This window comes from Xiphophorus hellerii, chromosome 1, assembly GCF_003331165.1.
Source record: "Xiphophorus hellerii strain 12219 chromosome 1, Xiphophorus_hellerii-4.1, whole genome shotgun sequence".
NCBI classification, from domain to species: domain Eukaryota; kingdom Metazoa; phylum Chordata; class Actinopteri; order Cyprinodontiformes; family Poeciliidae; genus Xiphophorus; species Xiphophorus hellerii.
The window spans coordinates 8,092,652-8,115,563 of record NC_045672.1 but is presented as its reverse complement, the minus strand read 5'-3'; the positions used below and the strand labels follow the sequence as shown (position 1 = coordinate 8,115,563).

General features: G+C 37.5%; 1 protein-coding gene across 1 annotated transcript in view; it reads right to left on the bottom strand.

The window, feature by feature from the left end:
- nphp4 (nephronophthisis 4) overlaps nucleotides 1-22,912 on the bottom strand; it is a 171,423-nt gene that overhangs the window by 11,906 nt on the left and 136,605 nt on the right. Inside the window, exons 18-25 of the mRNA XM_032576022.1 lie at nucleotides 20,828-20,962; nucleotides 17,020-17,210; nucleotides 16,031-16,245; nucleotides 8,985-9,174; nucleotides 8,280-8,363; nucleotides 1,722-1,878; nucleotides 1,283-1,359; nucleotides 954-1,039 (exon numbers count right to left, since the gene is read on the bottom strand). Coding sequence (XP_032431913.1) covers nucleotides 954-1,039; nucleotides 1,283-1,359; nucleotides 1,722-1,878; nucleotides 8,280-8,363; nucleotides 8,985-9,174; nucleotides 16,031-16,245; nucleotides 17,020-17,210; nucleotides 20,828-20,962 — 1,135 coding nt within the window. The remainder of the gene's footprint in view (nucleotides 1-953; nucleotides 1,040-1,282; nucleotides 1,360-1,721; nucleotides 1,879-8,279; nucleotides 8,364-8,984; nucleotides 9,175-16,030; nucleotides 16,246-17,019; nucleotides 17,211-20,827; nucleotides 20,963-22,912) is intronic.

Genomic DNA, 22,912 nt, shown 5'->3' with positions numbered 1-22,912 from the left:
AAACTGTCTGCAAGTTTGTGAACACTGCTGGTAGCTTCTGTACAAAATGATGCATCTACAGTACATTTAAAAATGGCATCTACAGGCTGTATCATTGGTTACACCATTTTGGAGGGGAAAAAAGGATCTAATCTCTGAATAATCATGCTACTTTATATCACCAAGGCTTAATATATTAAATACACAGTTGATTAATGAATAATGTCAGAACTAAGTCTGACATATCTTCAGACATAGAAACTGGTAAAAAGCAGGAAGACACCTAGAATGCCTTGCAATTGCATCCAGATGCCTTCAGTTTTTAACAATTTATATTTCTTTAAATGTTTCTGTTGCAACCAACATAATATAGCACATAATTCGGAAGTGGTGAAAATGGAACACATAATATTTTTTTTAATTAAGCTTTGAAAAAAAAGGCCATGCTAGAATTAATTAGTTACTCCTAAATGAAAGTGCAATTGATTGCTTTCAGAAGACACTGGATGTGTTAACAGGGTCCATATATTCATAACTTAACGTCAGCTGTTCTCTGAAATCCTCAAAAGTTTATATGGGAATATTAATAAATAAACAGCATAGTGAGCAAAAAGGAACAGATCAAGGAGAAATATATATTTAAAACCATTTCTTCCTTCTCAAACCCACAACAAAAAAAACAAAATAATATATATCAAGGTGTGTGGCTTTCATGTGAGAAAATGCAAAACAAATGTTCAATACTTTTGCAAGACATTGTATGTCTTATTGAGGTTCAGTGTAGAACAGATTATGAATTCTGTAATATTCCTCATTCAGGTCCATTCTCTCACAAAAAGGTACCACTCGGTTAGTGAAACAACTTGTTCAAGCCAATATCAACATTTCAATTAGTTAAAAATGGACACTCCTTCAGGCTAAGTTGTGTTTGTATTCACCGTATACAATCTGCGTGGGCAGCAAACAATACATACGTGAAAACCATGACAAAGAACATCTTTATGTGTGGACTGGGACTCCCTGGTACTTTTAAGTACACATCCTGAGGCTCTCCAGGAACCTAAACAAGAACAGCAATTACGAAAAACATGTTAAGGTGGAGACGTAAAATGACTAAGAAAGCAATGACATGTGTTTCCAGTATGGCATGATGTCCCGGTGGAAGCATGGATAAAAACTCATGCCTCGGGAATTGCAAGAAAATGCTTTCTACCTCTTTTATCACTATGTAGCAATCAGCAAAGGCTACTGTGGGTTACTTGTGGTCAGAACAGAAACATGCAGGAAAGTAATGTCGTCTCACCAGCATCCTCGTCTGGCAGATGATATTAGGGTCACTGCAGTGCACAGAAATATGAGGGCAGGAATTTGGGTCTTCGGCTGGTTGACACACAAACAAGGAAAACAAAGAAAATGTTAATACTTACAAGAAAAGGCCACAGTTAGATGGCGCATCTAATCAGCATTTATAAGAACACGTCCCAGGAATTAGATTATCATCATGAACTTTTCAATCTTCTCATTTCCATCCCCTGCCTTGGTTCCCCAGGTACCGCTATAATGCAAATTACATTACCTCTGTGACTGAAATAAAAAAAAACACATTTATCTCCAGTAGATCTATTATATATCTATATATATATACCGTATATATATATATATATATTCAGTGCAGCACAAAGGAACGTTGTGGCTTAGGGAAAGATCGATGATGGGAGGTTGTCTGAAAGAAGCCTAACAACCTGTTGAGCCTTCCCACGGCGGCAGGCGGATGGCCTTTTTCAGGAAACAAAGTTCAGGGTGGTAAAGTCGGAAAGTCTGGTCCACAACGTGGGGCGTTGGCTCCACGTTCACCTGGCAGATGGCCATTGGCTTGCCGTCTTCTGCTCTGAATGTAACCTGTGGACGGAAGAGGTGAAATATCAGTGTGATGCACTGCAGGCTTGAAGTCAAATTGAATTTCCTACATAAAATGACTAATGAAGGGCTGTTCTCTGTGGAGGAGAGAATGAGAGGTAATTCTAAATAAATCTTTCATGTAAACTGTAAATAAACATCTATATCCAGTAATAACAATAAGCATATGTAATAAATATAGCATAATGTTAAGGAAAATTTACAGCATTTCAATCACCTTGAATGTGTGCAAACCTGGCGAATCGTGTACAAAGAGTTGCATGGATTTTCTACAAAATTTTTTAAGTGCACTAAAGTTAATAACAAAAACACTATAATTTATTTTTTACTGTATGGTTGTGACTGCAAATCACATCATTCATAGCATCATAAACATAGTTCTTGACAAACATTCCCATTTGAAGAATAAACCCTTATTCTGGAAAGCACTTACTTAAAAAGTGTGATTTATATCACTAATCTGCACACATTAGCTAAATTTATTCATATTTTCAAATATATTATTATTGATAAATAATAAATATATAATTATTGATTTTCTCATAGAACAAACAATGGAGAAAAAAGCAAAAATTACATTTCCAATCATACTGTCAGTTTTGTTTTTATTTACCATTAATAAACTTATGTGGCAACAATAAATTACAATTTTTATAAGACATTGTTTCACAATAAACGATACAATAAATGCCCACCTCTACTGCACATGGACAAAAAAACATGCATGCAGCTGTTCGTACACATGGATTCAAGCACAATTCCTTTGAATATTTTGATCATTGTGGAATCAGCAGGTGCATGAGGGAATATCAGACTCCTCCCTCAATACGCCTCCATTTACATATACACAAATAGATGTAAAATAAGCCTGGCACGTTCAATTCTCTCGGCTGCATGGTCAAATATCACATGTTCTTGTGGAAGCAGGGAAAACTAAGCAGGTCGTGAGTTGGAGAGCATCAACCTTTAATTTTTTATGTGTCTTATCACACATTAATTAAGGTTGTGCAGTACTTAAAAGGATGTCACACAATGTTCCAGAAAAACAATGCAGAAGTGGGGGATGTCATTCATAAAATCATTGTAAAAACAGATTTCAGGTAGGTGGGACGCCCTGAGAAGCTTATCCAGTTAAAACAGGAAATCCACTTGAAAGATTGAAAGTTCACTCACTTGAAACATACACTACCAGGCCAAAAAAAAAGTCGCCACCAAAAAATGGTCACACTCTCTAATATTTTGTTGGACCGCCTTTAGCTTTGATTACAGCCTGCATTCGCTGTGGCATTGTTTCAATAAGCTTCTGCAGTGTCACAAGATTTATTTCCATCCAGTGTTGCATTAAACTTTCACCAAGATCTTGTATTGATGATGGGAGAGTCTGACCACTGCGCAAAGCCTTCTCCAGCACATCCCAAAGATTCTCAATGGGGTTAAGGTCTGGACTCTGTGGTGGCCAATCCATGTGTGAAAAAGATGTCTCATGCTCCCTGAACCACTCTTTCACAATGTGAGCCTGATGAATCCTGGCATTGTCATCTTGGAATATGCCCGTTCCATTTGGGAAGACAAAATCCATTGATGGAATAACCTGGTCATTCAGTATATTCAGGTAGTCAGCTGACCTCATTCTTTGGGCACACAATGTTGCTGAACCTAGACCTGACCAACTGCAGCAACCCCAGATCATAGCACTGCCCCCACAGGCTTGTACAGTAGGCACTAGGCATGATGGGTGCATCACTTCACCTGCCTCTCTTCTTACCCTGATGCGCCCATCACTCTGGAACAGGGTAAATCTGGACTCATCAGACCACATGACCCTCTTCCATTCCTCCAGAGTCCAATCTTTATGCTCCCTAGCAAACTGAAGCCTTTTTTTCTGGTTAGCCTTACTGATTAGAGGTTTTCTAACGGCTACGCAGCTGTTCAATCCCAACCTCTTGAGTTCCCTTCGCATTGTGCGTGTGGAAATGCTTTTGCGTTCACAATTAAACATACTCCTGAGTTCTGCTGTAGTTTTTCTTCGATTTGATTTGACCAAACGTTTAAGTAACCGCCGATCACGATCATTCAGGATTTTTTTCCGACCACATTTCTTCCTGGAAGACGATGGTTCCCCACCATCCTTCCAGTTTTTAATGATGCGTTGGACAGTTCTTAACCCAATTCTCGTAGTTTCTGCAATCTCCTTAGATGTTTTCTCTGCTTGATGCATGCCAATGATTTGACCCTTCTTAAACAGACTAACGTCTTTTCCACGACCACAGGATGTGTCTTTTGCCACGGTTGTTTAAGAAATGAGGAGTTACTCATTGCATCGGCTGGGGTTAAATAACTTGTTGCCAGCTGAAAGATAATCGCCTATGCAGTACTTATCCAATAGGAGGCTTGTACCTATTTGCTTAGTTAAATCCAGGTGGCGACTTTTTTTTTGGCCAGGCAGTGTATTACACAGTAAAAACAAGATAATGTTTTCACTTCAAGCCTGCTGAGTCCTCATTGGTTCCAAAACAAATTGCTGTTCACCAACCTGAAGGAATCCCTGCCTCCTTACATTTGCAGATCACATATGTACATTTATTGGTAGATCAATATGAGTAAAAATTCACCTAGAAAAACATTTTCATCCTGCAATGATGCTTTTAGTAATACTGTATGTGCATAGTTGATGAACGCTGCAAGATGATAGGAGGATGTGAACGAACAAAAATTAAAGACAAATAGCTTTAGGTCCACCAGCTTGTTTAATTATGAGATCCTTAACCAAACTGGGCCTATTCAGATGTTCAGAAAAAATAATCCTCTAAATCCTGATTTTTATTAACTGGCTTACAAAAAACTATAGATATCACAACAATTCCCTAAGGAAGTCAACAAGCTGAGAATCTTTGCCTCTCCACATGTGCTACATAACACATTAAGAACGATGTCCACCAGAATACAAATTAGTTGTGTCTAATTATTTAAATCTCCAGTGACCATTGGAGAATGCTTTGAAGGCTGCTGCATAAAGTAGGCAACAGTATATGCATTAATCAGGATGTGTATATCCTATAGTTTAATCACTTATATTATCATAAACAGTCTGTTTTATATTACAGACTGTTTGTAACACGGTTCTTAGACTATTTATCCAAAGGTCCATACTGTATTCCTAAAGCGAGAACCAGAACAACGAGGGATCAGCAAATCCTCTCTATTAAATGTGTTTTCAACTTGTGATATGGACAAATTGCACTTTCAGTTTGGAATTGTTATAATTATTCACAGTAAAGCATATATATAGGTTTATAAGAAAGTTTAACTTAACTTGATCAACTTAATTTTATTTCTTGCCTCAATAAATAAAGTGTTTTTTCAAACAAAGTAGTAAACAAACTTACGCCCAAAACATTTAATTGTTTCATTATAGAACAAAAAAAAAGAAATCTATAAGGTGGAAAATACTTTTTCCACAATCCATTATTTCTAATGAGTACCACGAATACAACATTGTTTGAAGTTAAATTTGGGTAGAGACAAGAAAAAGAAGAAAAAAAAGAAACTGGGATGCAATGCGCTTTCCCCCAGCGCTCCAAACAGGCAAATAAAATTCATACCAAAGCAACCCTGAACAGGATTGTGTCCGATTCTTATGACTCATCCACGGAGGTCAGTACAACACCTCTCCAGAGTCCGTTAAAGCTTTCTGAGTTTTGTTTTTGCAGTCAATTTAACGTTTAAGTTAAACTTGGAGGTTTTCTTGCTCATTTTTCTTTGTGTCTGAAGCCTCGACTTGACCTCTCCCTTTACTCAAGTTTCTAATTAAATTACAAACTGCGGAGACAACAATCTGAAAACGGGGATCCTTTGATAACCTTCTCTCCCTTTCAGAACATCAATTAGGTGAATTTACCGAAGGCTAAAGAGCTTCTTAGAGGAGCTGATGGATCCCAAATTGGGACTCCACTTAAGAGGCTTTTAGGCAGCTTATTGAAAGTTACATCACTGGTGAGAAAGACAGCTGTAAAAAGCTAATTACAATGCGAGATCTTGGCAGAGGTCAACAAGAGCTTTTTTCCTAAACTGTGCCTTACCTCCTCTCCTTATGTTTATGCTTTTTGTGTACAGCTCTCAGAAAGATATAAAAAATTACTTTTAAATTATCCAGTATTCTAATTCAATATTCACAACATTGACATTTTGAAAAGTGATGTTTTTAAAAAAAAAAAACTTAAAGCAGCGCTTTCAATCTTTACTTTGATACAATACAAAGGTATTCCCAGCAGTCTGATAGGTGAACATTTCCAGTCCTGGAAGCTAACCTCAAACAATTTGCTTGCTGAACGCAGAGCAGCTGTCCAAACTGTGGGAGTATCAGCTTTGCGGCGACATGCTGACCTGCAGTTGTGGCCTATATCTGCCGATGTATGCTGACTGACAGCGGGGCCAGAGCTGGCATACTGACAGCTCTGCTGTTGGGACTTGTCAGTTTTAGCGGGATACAGATTTGATCCAGACCTGACCTCTTTGACCTGTTGACATGCTTTTTTTTTTGTTTGTTTGTTTGCTTGCTCCGACTTGCAGTGCTGACCGACTCAGAAAATACAAAAACTGGAGGAAGGGACTACGGGGGGGGGGAATGGTGCACAAATACTTGGCAGACTGGCACATATTTATCAACCCTGTGTAATGTGATCAAATCAAAATACTGCAAATGAACACCAGGAGGATCATGGTGTAACGCAGGTTGATGAGGATATGTGAAGATGCTGTTTGTAAAAGATCATGTATCTCCATTCTGCAGATACATGGCTCAGTTCTCTGTTTGTATTGGATCATCAGAAACATTGCAACATCTTGTTAACAGCTGTGGCTCTGTTAATATGAGACCAAAGATAAACATGCAAAGACTCAGTGTGGATGAAAACAAAGGCCCTTAACACCCATCTCCACCATGAAACATGGCAGTGGTAGTATCATGCTTTTCTTCAGCAGGGACTCGAAGGCAGGTGTTAACACTAGGACAGATGGAGATATATGGAGCGTGATCCTGGATCAGGACAAAGACACAGAGTGGAGTCAAAACTATAATGGAATAGTTTACAGGATTTCTCCAGGTTCCACCAACTCAAATTTGACGGCTTTTAAGACCCTATAAGTCTGTTAAAAATATTATTTCATTCTCACATTTTGTTGGTATTTACGATAACACAAAAACATTTTCTATAAAACTAATTCCCATTGCCCACATTTGTGGACATCATGAACAAAACTAATGACACCAAGTCCGTCTGTCCACATATGTGTACGTCATGTTTAGCAGCATGGTAAATCTCTGCAGATACTAACTTTTGTAAAATTTTACAACAAACGCTGAACACTTTTATAAATATCTGAACAAAAATCAGCATAAAATTTGATTTAATCTTTTACCAGAGCAAAGTTTGGATCAAAAGCTGCCATGTGAATTTTGAGGTGTGTTATCAGCCATCTTGGCTCTAAACCAGGGGTGGGCAATCCTGGTCCTCAAGGGCCGGTGTCCTGCAACTCTTAGATGTCTCCTTGTTCCAACACACTTGAATCCAACAGCTGAATCACCTCCTAAGTGCAATCAATTTCTCCAGTGTCCTGCTAATTACCTCATTATTTGACTCAGGTGTGTTGAAGTAGAGATACATCTAAAAGTTGCAGGAGACCGGCCCTCGAGACCTGGAGTTGCCCACCCCTGCTCTAACCTGTAATGTGTTCTACTCTACCACTACCACTATGTGGCAGTATAATGACCTCACATATGGACACCAGGCCCCATATAGAGAAAAGCTTTGCATTGTGGACTAAACGGCCCAAAATGTGATGTGCACACACGCGGATGCCACGTCCTAGGATCTCGCGACTAATAAATAATTAGATTAGAGCTTAATAAAGAGAAGTTATTTTAATCCCACAGTCTTACTCTTTTGTCTTGTCTGGCTACTTAATAGTTTTCATTTCCTTTTTTAGTGACACGTATGTAAAAAATGAGAAGGTAAGAAATGCTATCCTGGCATTCCTCAGGGAGTTGTCTGTGGGTTTTTGTGCAGACAAGACTGTTAACTTTATGATGGAGCTTAAAGTTAACTGATATAAGCTTCAGATCCAAAAATCTATTCAGTAGTGGTGGGATTAGGTGTCTATATCCTCTTTTGCCATATCTAACCCATCAAGACATTATGTAACAGATGGGTATGTGGCTTCTTTTTGAAGCCTAAGATGTATCTTTACATTAAAGGTTTCAGATAAAAGGTTTTTCAAAGGAGAAAACACAAGCACATCCGAGATAACTAAAAATCTGCAGCTGGAGATAAAACTAGTTCTAGATCCTTAGAATATTGTACAAGGCGTAATGGGACACTGTGTACCTTGATAATTTTGGCATTAATAATGTTGGACAGTGTCTTCTTGGCCATCTGGGAACCTTTGCCTGTAGGCAGGAAGCTTGGTCCCTGTAAGGATTCGATAAAAACACACACTGTTATCAAAACTGAGCATCTACATATAAACACCAATTTATTCTCAGGAAATACAACATTTACAAACCCCGCAAGAAAACTGTAAATGGTAACAACAGACAACAAACAAAGGGCTTCAGGCCACCAGCAATCCACTGAGGATTGAACATCTGATATAAGTGACACTTGTTTTGAACCAAACTTGTGAAAATAAATAAAAGGAGAAAGCCAGAGTGTCCGTTAAATAGATCAGCTGTGATTACTAAACACTGAGGTGCGGTGACATTTTCCTCAAGTCTTAGCTTCACTCCACATTTTATTTGCATGGCTTCTTCGCAGCTGAGACACATATTTGATGAGCTCACGACCAATATATTTCAAAAGATGTTAATGTACTTGAATCAGTATTAAAAAACAAACAAACAAACAAAAAAAAACTAGTGTTCAGAAGTCCCTCTGAGTTTTCTCACATGGTAGCACGAAGTCTGTTTCTTACGGTTAAAAAAAATAGAAATAAAATCTCTTTAAACGTTATACTGTAAAACAATAAATAGGGGGGAAAAAAAGAGAAATCATAACAGTTCATTCAAAGTCACCCTCTGATCTGAACTTCACCTGGACAGATGTGATGTGGTTGCACAGGAAGCTCTGGTACTTCAGGGGAATGTGGACACTTTCTTTAGGCCGGAGATAAACCCTGGGACCCGGAGCTGCTTCTTCCACGTGAAACATGTTCTCCTCCAGCGGGGTAGGAGTTTTCGTTATTGCTTTGAAGTAACGCCACTCCTCGGTGTCAGTGATGACACTGGATGAAAAGATTAAAGGACAGAAATGTGATCAAAGCAAGATTTACATATTTTTAAGCCATACAAGATCACAATGTGACTTATGTGATCAAAATGGAAACCGTGCAGTAGAGCTGAAGAGACACACCACCGAAAAAAAAATCTGATTTCTGTTTCTGTAGAACGACCAAATGGATGAGAGGAATTGGCTGGTACGGAAGAAAGCAACATATGCTTCAACTCTGGAATATGTCTGCGGTTCGAGAGGAACTCCAAAAAGTACCAAAATGGGTACACCACACATTTAAAAGAACATATCTGAAGACTTGTCATAAATTAAATATAAATTTGTAAGAAAATCCATGATTATGTATTAAAGAACCATCTTGCTTTCATACAAGCCCAAAAGCGGTTTAGAATCATGGCTCATTTTGTTTTTCACTTTTTCTTTTTAAGAAGAACGTTGTTGTGAAAGATGAGATTCAAATCAATTACTTAGCTGCACTAAAAAATGCAAATCAAAGCCTCTGCAAATTTGACAAAACTTGCATCAAAAATGTTTTTCTACAGTGTACGGTTTCAGGAGAGCTGACTATAAATAAACTACACATTTTTTAAAATCTAATTGGCAAAAAACCTATCTCTGAAAAAACATCTAGTACTCCTCCTACTTCACAATTACACAGTATTGTGTGTAGCTTTATCACATACAATCCAAACAAAATAAACTGAAGTTTGCGTTTGTAATGTGTCTTTGTGTAAGAAAGGCACATTTAATAAAATTAGTCATTATTTTTATAGTACATAATCTCCTGAAATGAAGGTAACCAACCATTTCATACATAGTTATGAGTTGGGAGGCTTGTTGTTAATGTACAACTCTATTTTTAAAAGTCATGAAGAAAATCTTAAATGAGGGCTGTTGTGTGCCTCACTGGTAGAGCAAGCACACCTGTACTGTCCTCAACGATTCGATTCTCGACCTCAACATGGTGCATGTCATCCCCTTCTCTCTCTGCCGATCTTCTTGTCAAGCTACTGATGAATAAAGACTTCTGGTGACACCAGATCTTAAAAAGAAAGGGAACTCTTAAGTCTGAAGTCTAACGGGCACACACTCTACTGAACAGCCAGGAGTAAACTTTCACTAAACTCCTGAACCAAGCAGCTACACTTCCACCACACTTACTTGCCTTAAATTATTGACAGCGTGTATGGAAAAGGTGTAAAGAGGACAGAAATTGCCCCAGTTGGGTCCCCTAATAAATGGATTTCCAGGGAATAACGACCAGAACGCGATAACCCATTCCAACAGACGAAATGTCTTATCTCTCCTCCTCTTTTTCTCTTTATATGCAAAAATTTTCACACACAAATGCATTCAGGGAACGGTTGCTTTAGACTTCAAAAGGTTTGAAGCCATGGGAGTGGAGGGGGAAATTTCTTCTCAATAGGAGACTGGGAGTTTTTAAATTTTTTAGAGCTCCATCATTGCCAACTTTAGGCAAAGATGCTACAGTCAATTCTATGAAATGTATCTGGATATTCCCACAGTGCGGTTTGAATAAAACATTTTGCCCTTGGCATAGACAACAAAGAGGCTTTTATGGGTGTTTGTTTCACCTGCGAGTTTTTATTGCAAACTGTTGGCCGATTAATTATTAAATAAAAGTAAAAACAGCAAAGTAAGAGAAACCAAAAACCGAAGAATAAGATGACTGAAATGCAGAGCTGAAAACACCATAGGAAAAAAAAATTATGGGAGAAAAGCAGCACAGCTTGGAGGAAACACACAATCTGCTAGCCATCAGTCTTCCAGCACACAGGGCTCGGCCAGGCAAAGTGCAAAATTCCCAACAAAATAGATGACAACAGGTAGCAAACGTGTCCATCAAGAGAAGCTTCTGGGCTTGAAAACAACTGCTGACATCAAAGCTACAGCTAGCTTAGCCTTTCGCTAAGTACTCTGTCTTCAAAGACTGATGCTGGAATTGTGAGTTAGGGTCAGCCTTGTTTCTGGTTTGTTTTTGTAGAACAAAGACCTGACCCAAAGCTCGCCCCAGGTTCTCAAGAAACCTGCGTGTCAAACATCGGCTGAAATATTGATGAGGAAGCGACAGCAGAGCAACTTTGGTGTTTTGACCAAGCTGCTGCTCATGTAGTCCAACATGGATATTATAGACACTTTTACTTCCCCACTGAGATGGAGAAGAAAACAGATGAAATATGGATGAAATGATTACAATGGAGATCACAATGAAATTCTTTTTGCCTGAAACCTTTCTGGAGTTGTGTAAGATTGGTAAGAGTTGACCATCGTTGACTTAGTTTATTATTCAAACTTTATCAGCTTTGTTAGACCACCTTTCTTGTTTTGGAGTGACCTCGTCTAACGGTATATGTATGTATTTCTGACAGGACACAATATTCATTTTAAATATATCAAGGAGAGGTTAGAAATGCTGCTGTATGCATTTGGCATGTTGTTCTTGAATTTGGACTACGCAATAAACCTGTAAATATCACAGGTGTTACCCCATCTTCTCCTTGATCAGCAATTTTACACTGAGTGGGGAAAAAATGAATAATCTGATTATGATGTAAAATGCTTTAGATACAAGCCAGGAATGGGCATGAGGATACATCTATTTGCAAAGGTTTGACACATGTAACCTTCATGCATCTTTATGGACAATTTTGTTCCATTTAAAAAAAAAAAAATCATTTCGTATGTGGGTGCAATAGACGCATTTATTGATTAATTTTTAACAAAATCTGACACATTTTGGAATTCAACTTTTCATTATTGGAAAAGATCAACAGAAAATCTAAAGTTAGGTTTTACTCTCATAAGGTATTAAGGGAAAAATAAATCTGCTAAAAAAACCTTCTCCTTTCACTATATCTTAAATAAGTCCAGTGCTGCTCAAAGCTTTAAACTCTCCAATGGTCTTAAGAGATGAGATCATTTAGACCCCACAAGCTCTTCACACTGTGGGCAGTCCGGCGGTGTCGCACCGACCCTGTGTGCAATTTTACAAGGTTTTTTTTTTGTGTGGTTTTGGAAATTGACGGTCTGACTGGACAACCCCCTGCTTCACCCTGTCTGACTGTGACATTTGCTGTGCTTCTCCTGAGCGTTGCACTAAGACAACAGGAGGGTTAAACATTCAGAATTACTGTGAATCTTAACATTGTATATGCAGTTTAATTAATTCATGTAGTACTTATGAAAAAAAAAGCTAAGTGAATTGCTTTTGTATAATAAATGTTGGGGTCTGGAATTTTTTTTTCTAAATTAGTCTTGGATATTGCAAAGATTATCCAAAATATTTTCAAATTTGATACAGATTTTAAAATGATCAGCAGATAAACCTGTGGTTACAGAACTGTCAGCGATTACAGCAATTTATGGGCAATGAGTTGCACATTTTTTTCCACCATTTGGCTGGAAAAAAGTTGGTCCTGCAACTTGAAGTCCGATGCATTTATACATGATTTTTTTCTTCTTCATGACGCATTTTCTGACTGATGACTTGACTGATGTGAATTCATACAGATGGACAAGAAACAAAGATTTAATAGTACTATCAAAATCTTGATTATGATGACCACAGTATCAGGAAGTTGCAGTCAGGTAACACAACGAGAGGGTCATTTTTACACAATTTTATTAACATTATAATAATCTCTGTAACGGTAACTAGTCCATAACTATCTGTAACCTATGGTTACGTGTCCTAATCTGCTCACAATTTCAAGGTACCTGAGATTTTTGTCAGTGATTGTGTCTGAATTATTCAACATATCTGGATAAAATTTTAACAAGTGGAATATAAACTTTTTAGGTGGTTTAAAGTATGTGAATAACTTCTTCAACTTAGGGTTTATTGCACAACTCAAAGTCAAGTGACTCACTGAAACTAAAATCTTTCCAACATTTTTTTTTTTATTTGAAAGGGTAAAAAAAAATATCAATAAATTCATAACTAAAACATTCCTGGTTTTATCAAGTCTCAAAAGACAGAATTAAATTAAATCATTATTTGAATTCCTGTCTTTAATCTCTTCCATGTAGGGTAGGATAATCAAAGACACATTGAAGCTCAACATGTGGGAGGGTTGCTTATGTACAGTAAAATATCATAGGGTCATAAAATATACGGTGCACATAGGGAACTACAAGTTTCACTAATGAAACCCAGATGCTGCAAAAGACACATGTCCAATAATGCAAAACTTTTGTTCTTCATTCACACATTCCAGCACTTGGTAAAGGTGAAAGTGTTTGGTACAAATTGTCACACTGCCTTGTCAAGAAATAAATAAACAAAGAGGGTGCTAAGCCAGTAAGAGGACAGATAGTGGGATTGATGACTCTCAATTAGAGGAGGCCCAGTGGCCGGGCTAATGCCATAATGATTTATCCATGGTGTGCCGCTGCCTTTGTTGATCAACCTGATATATGTTAATCCAAAGCTCAGGCATGATCGGAATCCAAAACAAAAGACTCTGTGAAGGCGGGGATTAACAATGATGCTAAATGAAAAGAAACGGGCACGGCATGGAGACAGGGAAAGAATCAAGCGCAAACATCAGGAATAATGGCTGCTGTGTTTGGATTAAAGGGGTTATTTGGCATATTGCCAGGATTACAGATGCATCTGTGTCAAGGACATGTTTGTGTTTCTGAAGGCGAAAGAATCTTCATTGTCTGAGAGCCTATCAAGTGTCTGTGAATAATGAGCAAAAAGTTGACGCATAGTGCCATGTAGAAACATTCTTGTAAACTGTAAAATTATCTCCTTTATCATTGTTGATGTAAACATGTGAAATTTACCTCCAAATAATCAGCCTCTATATGGACTATTCAAGAATAGTCCAAATAAATATGCATGCATATTTATTTGTGATGTTCATGTCCACACGTAGAAAGTATGAAGCTGGTTCCAGCTAATACTGTGAGGACCCACTGTCAAATCATCAGCTGCATCGGGACTCTCTCCGAGATGTTTTGAGCCCTGGTGTAACATTTTCAGAGTCTGCGTTTCAGCAGACTGCCTCAGGGAATTGCCCACAGTTCATAGCTTCATGACAAGTACAGCCCAGAGGCACAAAGTAAAAACAAACCAAAAAGAAAGTGTACTGGTGCAAAGATGGACGTTCTTTAGCATGTAAACCTGAAGTTTAAGGGGGAAAAAAACTCTTGAGAGTCCCAAATTACTGGAATCCTACAGGGGTTCAATTTTAAATCCAAAATCTTCACCATTACCAAGTCTGATAACACAAAACAGGCCAGAAAATGTATTAATTTAAATGGAGGAGGAGAGAAAAACAGACGACACAACCAAATGCCACTCTGAGTAATAAATGTTTGGCTCCTAAATAAAGATGTGATCATCGTATAAGAGTTGATTGTGAGTCACTGTTAGTTCCAAAACATTACCTCACAAACAGCAGAAAAGTTTTGTTCTGGAGAAAGTGGAAAGTGTTTATAATTTCGCTGTAACATTTGAGTATGTCTGCAGGTGTACATTGAAGAAACCGCAAATCTGTTTTCAAAACTATGTTTAAAAATTCATTTTTGGTAAAAGCTACAGCCAGAGTGGCGTAGGTTTTCCTATCCATTTATGCATTTTTTCACTGTCTCTATTACAGACAGCTCACCTGGCCCATTGCGTCTGAGCCTTTTTCTGGTTAGTTTTAAACTGATTCTGGACTGAAGTGGATTGTATATAATTTGATATGAATTGTACCTCTGACTTGTTAAGTGTCTACCTCGTTTATACAAAGTTTAGCTGCGCTAACTTTATGTATTAGCTTGTAGCATAATATCAAGAGTAGTGAAATTTTAAAATGGTTGAATTGTTTAGTTGTCAATTAAGGGCCAACTTCTCAGTCTGCTACACTGGAGTGTGTGAGATGTGAGGATACATTATTCCACAACACAGAGCACAAATAGGCTCATGAGCTTTAACATCACAAATGGAAACACATTCACAAAGTGTGAACACAGCTTAACGTAGGAGCATGGCTTGTTACGATCTAACAACAGAAAACACATACCGCACAAAAAACACATGTTCACACCTAGCGTGTTAGATTGGAGAGCCACCAATAAATTTACAACATCCTTCCAGTTTAAAAGAGGTAACACATACTAAGCAAGCATAGCACCATGTTTACAAATTAATGAATTAAGAAGTCTTGGGAGCAACAAATGAAAGTTGTGTGCGACGATGAAAAATGTGGCTCGACATGTCACAGTAAACAGGTTAAGAACAACTTTGAAATGCAGGTGGGTAAAGACAATGCACGCATGGATGAATCCGTCATAAACGAGTTTACTAAAGTACATCTGTGAGAATAAGTTCAACAGATTTGTTAAAAAGAAGAGAACATTAAAACATAGGAAAAAAATGTCTGTATGTATGAAAAAAGGTGAAACCAGGTACAACAAAACTGATCTCTTGAGCTTTCTGGTAGCATTGAACTACAAAGACGTCAAGATCCCCAATAATGTTACTAATTTTTTATTTTTCATACATTTGCAAAACACTCAAACAATTGTTCCACATTGTCATAGTGGGGTATCTGTGTGCAAAGCTGTAACATAAAATGTGGAAAAATAGCACTTTCCGAAAGCACTGTAAATATTTAAGCACATAAAGTTTTGTGTTGACAGCTTAAAGCACACACTTGTAACTTTGAGCCACTCTAGAAGTATCACGCTGTGGCCATACAATGTTTTAATTTCTTTAAGAAAACCTTTGTTTTTATTTTTTTCTGAAGGGAGATTGGGTTTCTCAAAATAAACTAATAAAGGTGCAGATAAAGGTAGATACCACACTCTACTAACTGTCTGGAGAGTCTCACCTGAGCTCAGAGTCATCGCTGTGAATGGTGACGGTCTGAGGCACGTTAAAGGGATTCTTCAGGACAAACTCCATGTATTCAGCAGAGCCCAGGTTGGCATAGAGAAGGTGCTGTGTGGTGATGGCCTGGCTCAGCATGTTCGCAATTCCCTCTGCCTTGCTGTACTCGTCGCTGGGTTGATGTTCTCTGATCAACCGAGTTGCTGGATTTAGACCCTGACACCAGAAAAACAACACCAAAGGACTGATAAATGTTTTATAGTGGCATCATACTACACACTATCATGGTCTTCACCCAAAATGTTCTCTGTGAACTGTTGTGACAGTTTCCAGAGCAGTTTTGTGATCAGTTTTGATCTGTGCAGTGTTCTTGTGCAACAGCTCATAGCTCTAACACTCTCAGAGCAGAGTGTTCAGTTAATGACTTTGTGGAGTAAAATGTCATCATTACTGGTAGAAACACTGGCCAATGTACAGCCAGTAAAACTCAGGTTGCACTAAATCAATAATTTTCTCCATGACCTTTCGGTGACTATTTCAAGACATATTTTAACACTTCACTGCTTCTCCACTGATTGCATTCTTTCTACACAACACAGTACAGTTTGGATAAATGTCTAGAAAAACCTAGCAGGCAGGTTTACTGCTGCAGACTCTCCGTCTACGTCAAGTGCTTGGAATAAAAACAAGGTATTCCAATTTAACAAAGAACATCCATATTTGGGAGCGTTAAATACTGGAAATATTTTTCTAAACGTGTCAAAATTTCTTTTTAATTTTAAAAGCATACACACACCCACACACATTAATACATACATGTAGGGGGTGCACGTGTGTGGGGGTGGGTGGGGGTGCATGTGTGTGTGTTTGTACGTGTTTGTCACTTGTTTTGGAACTTGTACTCTGCTAAGAAATGAAATGCTGATTTCTCAAAAATGTTTAGCAACAAAGTTATTTGCAAATCCTTATTAGCGCAAAGTCTGACATTACCGTAACATCGGCTGCTTTTGTGTTCTCTTTAGCCTCCAGTCGATGCACTGCAGCCATGCAGTCCAGCTTTCGCCGCCTGCTGTCGGTGTTCAGGTTTTGTACTTCAGGGGTGATGTCCCGAGCTCTGATTCTGTTTCTGTTCAACAGCGCCGCATCTCCGTCCAGCCTGTGTTCTTGTGCCGTGTTCCTTGCTGCCAAGTAAAAACAGGCCGAAGTGATGAATTTGTTCACTGGGAAGAATGGAATCTGTTCTCCTCATGTTGATAATGATGATGCCTTTTCCTTGTTAGCACCTTTCAACACATCCAAATGACACTTTAGAAGAAAAATTACAAAAATACAAATAAAAACAGATGGAGAAGATAAAATGTTTGACCATAATCTCCAAATTTTCAAGTGAGAAGATTCTCCGATGTCTTCTTTTGCCTCAGTGATTATGTAGTTATCAATTATTTTAATTTAGTCAAGTGGACCAGTCACAGAATTATGAACGTATTTAAACAAAGCTTAAACTGCAGCGTTGATTTCTAGAAAAAACAATCTCCCCTTATTACTAAGCTTGCAGAGACTCTACATTTCTTGTGCATTAACCCAGTTCTGTTTTGTTTTGTACAAGTGGTAGAACAAACTTTTTAATGCTTCTGCATTTGCTAGTATTTTGTGCATTTGGAGTGGATTTTTTTCTATGCCACATACTATGCTTGTAGCTGACCAGTGCTTTCTGCTGCACCACATACAACTAACAAACTGAAGTCACTTGCTTGTATCCTGCTTTGTTTGAGCATTTTCTCTTTTTTTTTTACATTACTACCATTTTGCAAAAGAATTCTAAAGTTAACTTTCAATATTGCACTATGTAAAATGTTCTCCTCATGTTGATAATGATGATGCCTTTTCCTTGGCATAGATTAATTTAACCAAATTAATTATAAGTATTTAAATCTTACCAAATGAATTGGCAAAATGAAAATTCGCAGCAGAAAAGGTTTTGTGTTTGCTAAGTTGAAGGAACACCTTGAACATGAACAGTCACAGCAAAACGAACATATCAGTAATTCATCCACAAAAGGAATCTAGCTGTTTTCATTTTTGCAGATTTTTAGGGAATGTAGTTTTTTGTCAGAAGTGCAAGATTAATTTATATAAGAGCCATTTCTCATTGTGGCATATTTGACTCACTTTCTGATCTGCAAGTTCCACAGAGGTAGGATTTTTGAATACTTATAGTGTTCTTACAGAACCCCACTCTACGAAGGTTATATTTCTTTAAGCAGCAACTTTTTCCCAAGCATTCAAGTTTTTCAAGCTTGTTTCAGCCTGTTTATATGAGGTTTCCATCTACTTGTGCATAAGTTTTCTTTGGGCATCCCAGCTTTCTCCCTCACCTCAAACTGACGCTTTTCATGTTTTTTTTTTTGTTGCTTTTTTTTTTTTTTTGCCAAACTGCCCTCACAAGTCAGAACAAAGTGTTTGTTTACCAAGTGATAGATGGCTACATTTCCAGGGTGTACTCAAGACCTACATGATTTCAAACAGAACAGAGTTGGGATATAAACTGGAACAATGGATGGAACATTTTAAAACCAATAAACAAACATTGCTAATCTTTTTTATTGGACTTAATTAAGCCTGGATAAATTTGGGGTATTACAAAACTTTCCCTGTGAAGAATATTTCTAGGTTGTATGCTTCCAAGCCAAACTCTTTGATGTCTGCTATTCTTTTCTTTTTTCCCCCCCTACTCGTACGACTCCTTATCCTTAGACATTTTTCCAAGTCTCATTATCAAAACCGTATCAGGCTGGGAGCCAGTGCGCTAACCTGATAGTGTCTGGCTATCCTTCACAGCCACCGGCAGGAAGAAGTGGGGCAGGAGAGTGACACAAACACACACACATATACCACCCTATGGTGTGTAGCTGCTCTGCTCACTAAGTCTTGCTGGTGTGACTGGACTCCAGTGAAAGCAATTAGGCACACTGTATGCTTAACTGGCACACCAAGGTGAAGGAAGGAGAGAATGTAAAAGAGACAATAAGTGGGAACGCTGTGGTGGGGAAGACATGTAAGAAACAGAGCAAACAGTGAACAGCCTGTGTTTGCATAGCAACAAGAGGTATGAGTGACTGATTGCCACAGTGTGTAAAGCGATTGTGAGGTGAACCTGCCCATGAAACAATTTGTAAATATGTTTTTATACACAGAATCTGAGCTACATCGAGCTTTTTAGCAGCATAACTGTTTATCAGTGCTTTGGACACAGTGAATAAAGCTGAAATATTTGTGAAGTGACATCATTTCTGCAGGCCAGTTTGCAATTCTATACCTGTCAGATGCATTTTGTATCACACTGTGCAATTATACGCTTGTTTTATATGTCTTATGCGAAACCTCTGACTCTGTGAGTGTGGGTTTCAGAAATAGTTAAAATTCGAGACAAATTTACCAATAGCAAGCCAGTTGACTGATGATGGCTCGCTTAATTGAGGGAAAAATTGGTTTCCCCCCTGTGTGTTTGTGTGCCTTTGCTAAGGCTATGCTTGCACACGCCGACACACATGCACACACCGTCAAAAAAAACCAACCCACAAACAGGATTGTGGCTAACCACTAGAGATGCCTGTGCAAGCTCAATTAGCCTGGAAATTGAGTGGTTCGCTGGTGCAGCCAATAGAAAGAATGTGAAATGTATCTGACTGAGCCGATCAAGGCAGCGGCAGCGCGGTCAACGCCCAAATAAAAGACGCCAATTCCTCTGTGGCTGAGGCTCCACTAAAACAAGGGCTCAGACACACACCGATAGCTGAGTGGAGAAACTCCAATGTGCAATAACCAGACTCAAAGGTAAACAAAATGGTTAGTACTTATGGTAAAGGTTAGGAATAAATGCACTTGTTACTGCAACAGCATAATTTTACATTGAAAACTGAAAAAAGTCCTACATTCAAATTGATTATTGTTAATAAAATTAATGTAAAGGAATAGGTGACAGAATTATTGGTGCCTCTAAATGCAACTGAAAATGTTTTCAGTTGTACTTTATATTTTTTTAAGGTGATCAGAATTTGTAGAAATCTTTCATTACTGACCAATGATGCATTACAGAATGGTTTTAAAAAGACAACTATTGGACTTTTTTCTACATTATAAGCAACATTTGGGAGTCATGTAAGAGACAACAAAACACATTCCTGTCCCACTACTAAAATATTTATGAACTCTACTGAATCTTTGTTTGTAGTCTTTTTTTGGGGTGGGGGGTCAAATCAGATTAATGCTGAGCTTTTTCGCAACATTTCACAATATTTGAAAGATCATGTTGACTTAAGTAAGGTGGAGGGTATGTGATGCTGTGGGCCTACTTCTCGTCCAAATGACCTTGTCAACATTGTCAGAGTGCATCACTTTATGAATGCTTTAAAATATTGGGTCATTTTACAGAGATATTGAGTTGCCTCTACCAGTAAACTGAATGTGAGTGGTGATTTGGTCTTTCAGCAGAAAAATCGACACAGACATGAACCAAATAAATAATCCTGATTCAATGCTTATATAAAACATGAGGAAAACGAAGCACACAGAGGAACTAAAACCATCCAGAGACATTGTGCAAAGTGGAATAGTCAAAGATGCCTCTTCCTTTATGCTGTCGTCACGTTATAAGGTTGTATTTTTCAAAATAATACATCTTGAGATTACGCTACTGCAACCAAATCATCTATATTTTAAGACGTTTTAAACATTTTTACCCCAGTGGCAGCAACTAATTTGTTGGTGCATTAAAACATATTAAGCTTGATGTGCTGACCATTAAGTTGAAGGATGTTTCGGGTTGACAGGCTTCCTCCTTTAAAGCCGGTGGTGACTTCACGAGGCGTGATGATGTGAGAATAAGATGATATCCCGTCCGCTGCTCTCTTCCTGCTAGGGTCAGCTGGACATCCTGCAGGAAACAAAGGGCAAAGAAATCATTGTATGTGTGTGATACCAGCTGTTAGCACTCTGATGGACCTCAACTTTAAAGTTGAAACATAAAAATTGTTTGTCTTTAAGGAGCAGGTGACACTTGAAGTGCCGCAAATCCAATGTCAGGCCACTTTTGTAGAAATGAGAGATAAATCAAACAGATTCCCGTAGCATTAAAGGTAATTTTTACTCCCTGTATCACTTCTTAATTCTATGTGACAGGGCTTTGTCATGGCTTCAAAGTTAATCTTAATTAAAGGAGAATTTACATTTAGAACTTCTTCTACATAATTAATCAGGTGGATATAAAATGTGGGTATTAAAAAGGTTTTTTTAAGGATATAATGCAAACAATAATTTCAAAGATTTGAAAATCTAAATAGTCAATATTTTGAGAAGTCGACAGAGGAAGCACTGATTTGTGAGATTTGGGTGTGGTCGGAGTGCACATTAAAATGATAAAAGACAGTTCTTATTGCAACATACTCTACATGAATTTGAAAAAAAATAGGCATATCTTCATCTGTAGTTTTCATATTTCTAATAAAGTGCAAGCTAATTTCTCTCACTAATGTATTTTTACTTATATGGTGATAATATATTTTTTTATTTTATTTTTATGAGGGGTAAGTGATGATAGACAAAAGAATATTGTTATCTATAAATAATTTCAGCAAGAATTACACCAGAGAAATCTGAGATGTCAAGAGATATAAAGAAGATAAAGTAAGATTTTCCAAAATGTAAAAAAAACAAAACAAAACAATAACGCTACAGATTCTTACCCACCTGTAGGACTTTATGCACCTGGTGCGACCTTAAAGTGATTTTCTACTTTGTACGTATAGTATATTGCAGGAAAATTAGCTCACGTGAGTCCAATAAATTTTAGCTGCCAACAGGAGTCCAATGAGTTATTCTGGCTTAATCAATGATCATAATTTGTCATATTTTATAGGAGTCAACCGGACCAAACAGAACTCAGCACCAAAATAAAGGGGAATGGAGGAGAGTAATAAAAAGTTTCCAAATAGTCATGAACAATTAAACTCATAATATATAGACTCTTGTCAGATTTTTATAACATTTTTTTCTTCATAATTGATGAAGATACTGGAATGTGATATAGTTTAATGCCACCAGTATAACATTTTTTAGGTATAAAGTAGACGGAATCAGCACTGGCTAAGAGAGAAATTAATGTAGAAACATTTATGAATATTATAGATTTAAAAAAGGCTAAGAATTGTATGTAAAGTTTTTGACAAAAGTCGACCAGGCCCTAGACAAATACCATGACCGACTACCCTAATGTAAAGAAACCTGACTACCCTAATGTTGGAAACCTGATTTCCAACAACTTGTTCAGCAACTGAATCCAAAGTCAACATAAATATTAAGAATTATAGCGAGTACTGTCCTGTCTACTGTTACATTAAATGATACTTTGCATTAATTAAGACAATAATTATCCAAATGTTACTGAATTATGTGACTTGTACTTTCTTGTAATAAGCTTTTTAAACTTTATTTTTCACGTACAGAATCAAAATGGTATCAAACAGCTAATATTTTTCTTGGTATTGCTGGCTGTCAAGTAAAGAAAAAAAAAAAACAGTAGCAGTGGAAACTTTTAACATAATCTCAACACAAATACTATACTGGACACCCCCAAGTTCTACACTTAGCTGAAATTTTGAGTTCATAATCCGACTGACAACATAATCCAGACTCTATAGTGGACTGGAAATGTAAAGTGGAGTAAAAATAAAAACATTTTTAAAATAATATCTTTGTGCTTATGTAAATGTACGTAATAACATAAATTACAGGCAACATCGTAATATCAGTATGCAGGTGAGAGAGTAATAATCCGAGATGTAAGAGACATTGGGATTTACAAAAATGATCAACACTACTGATGAAG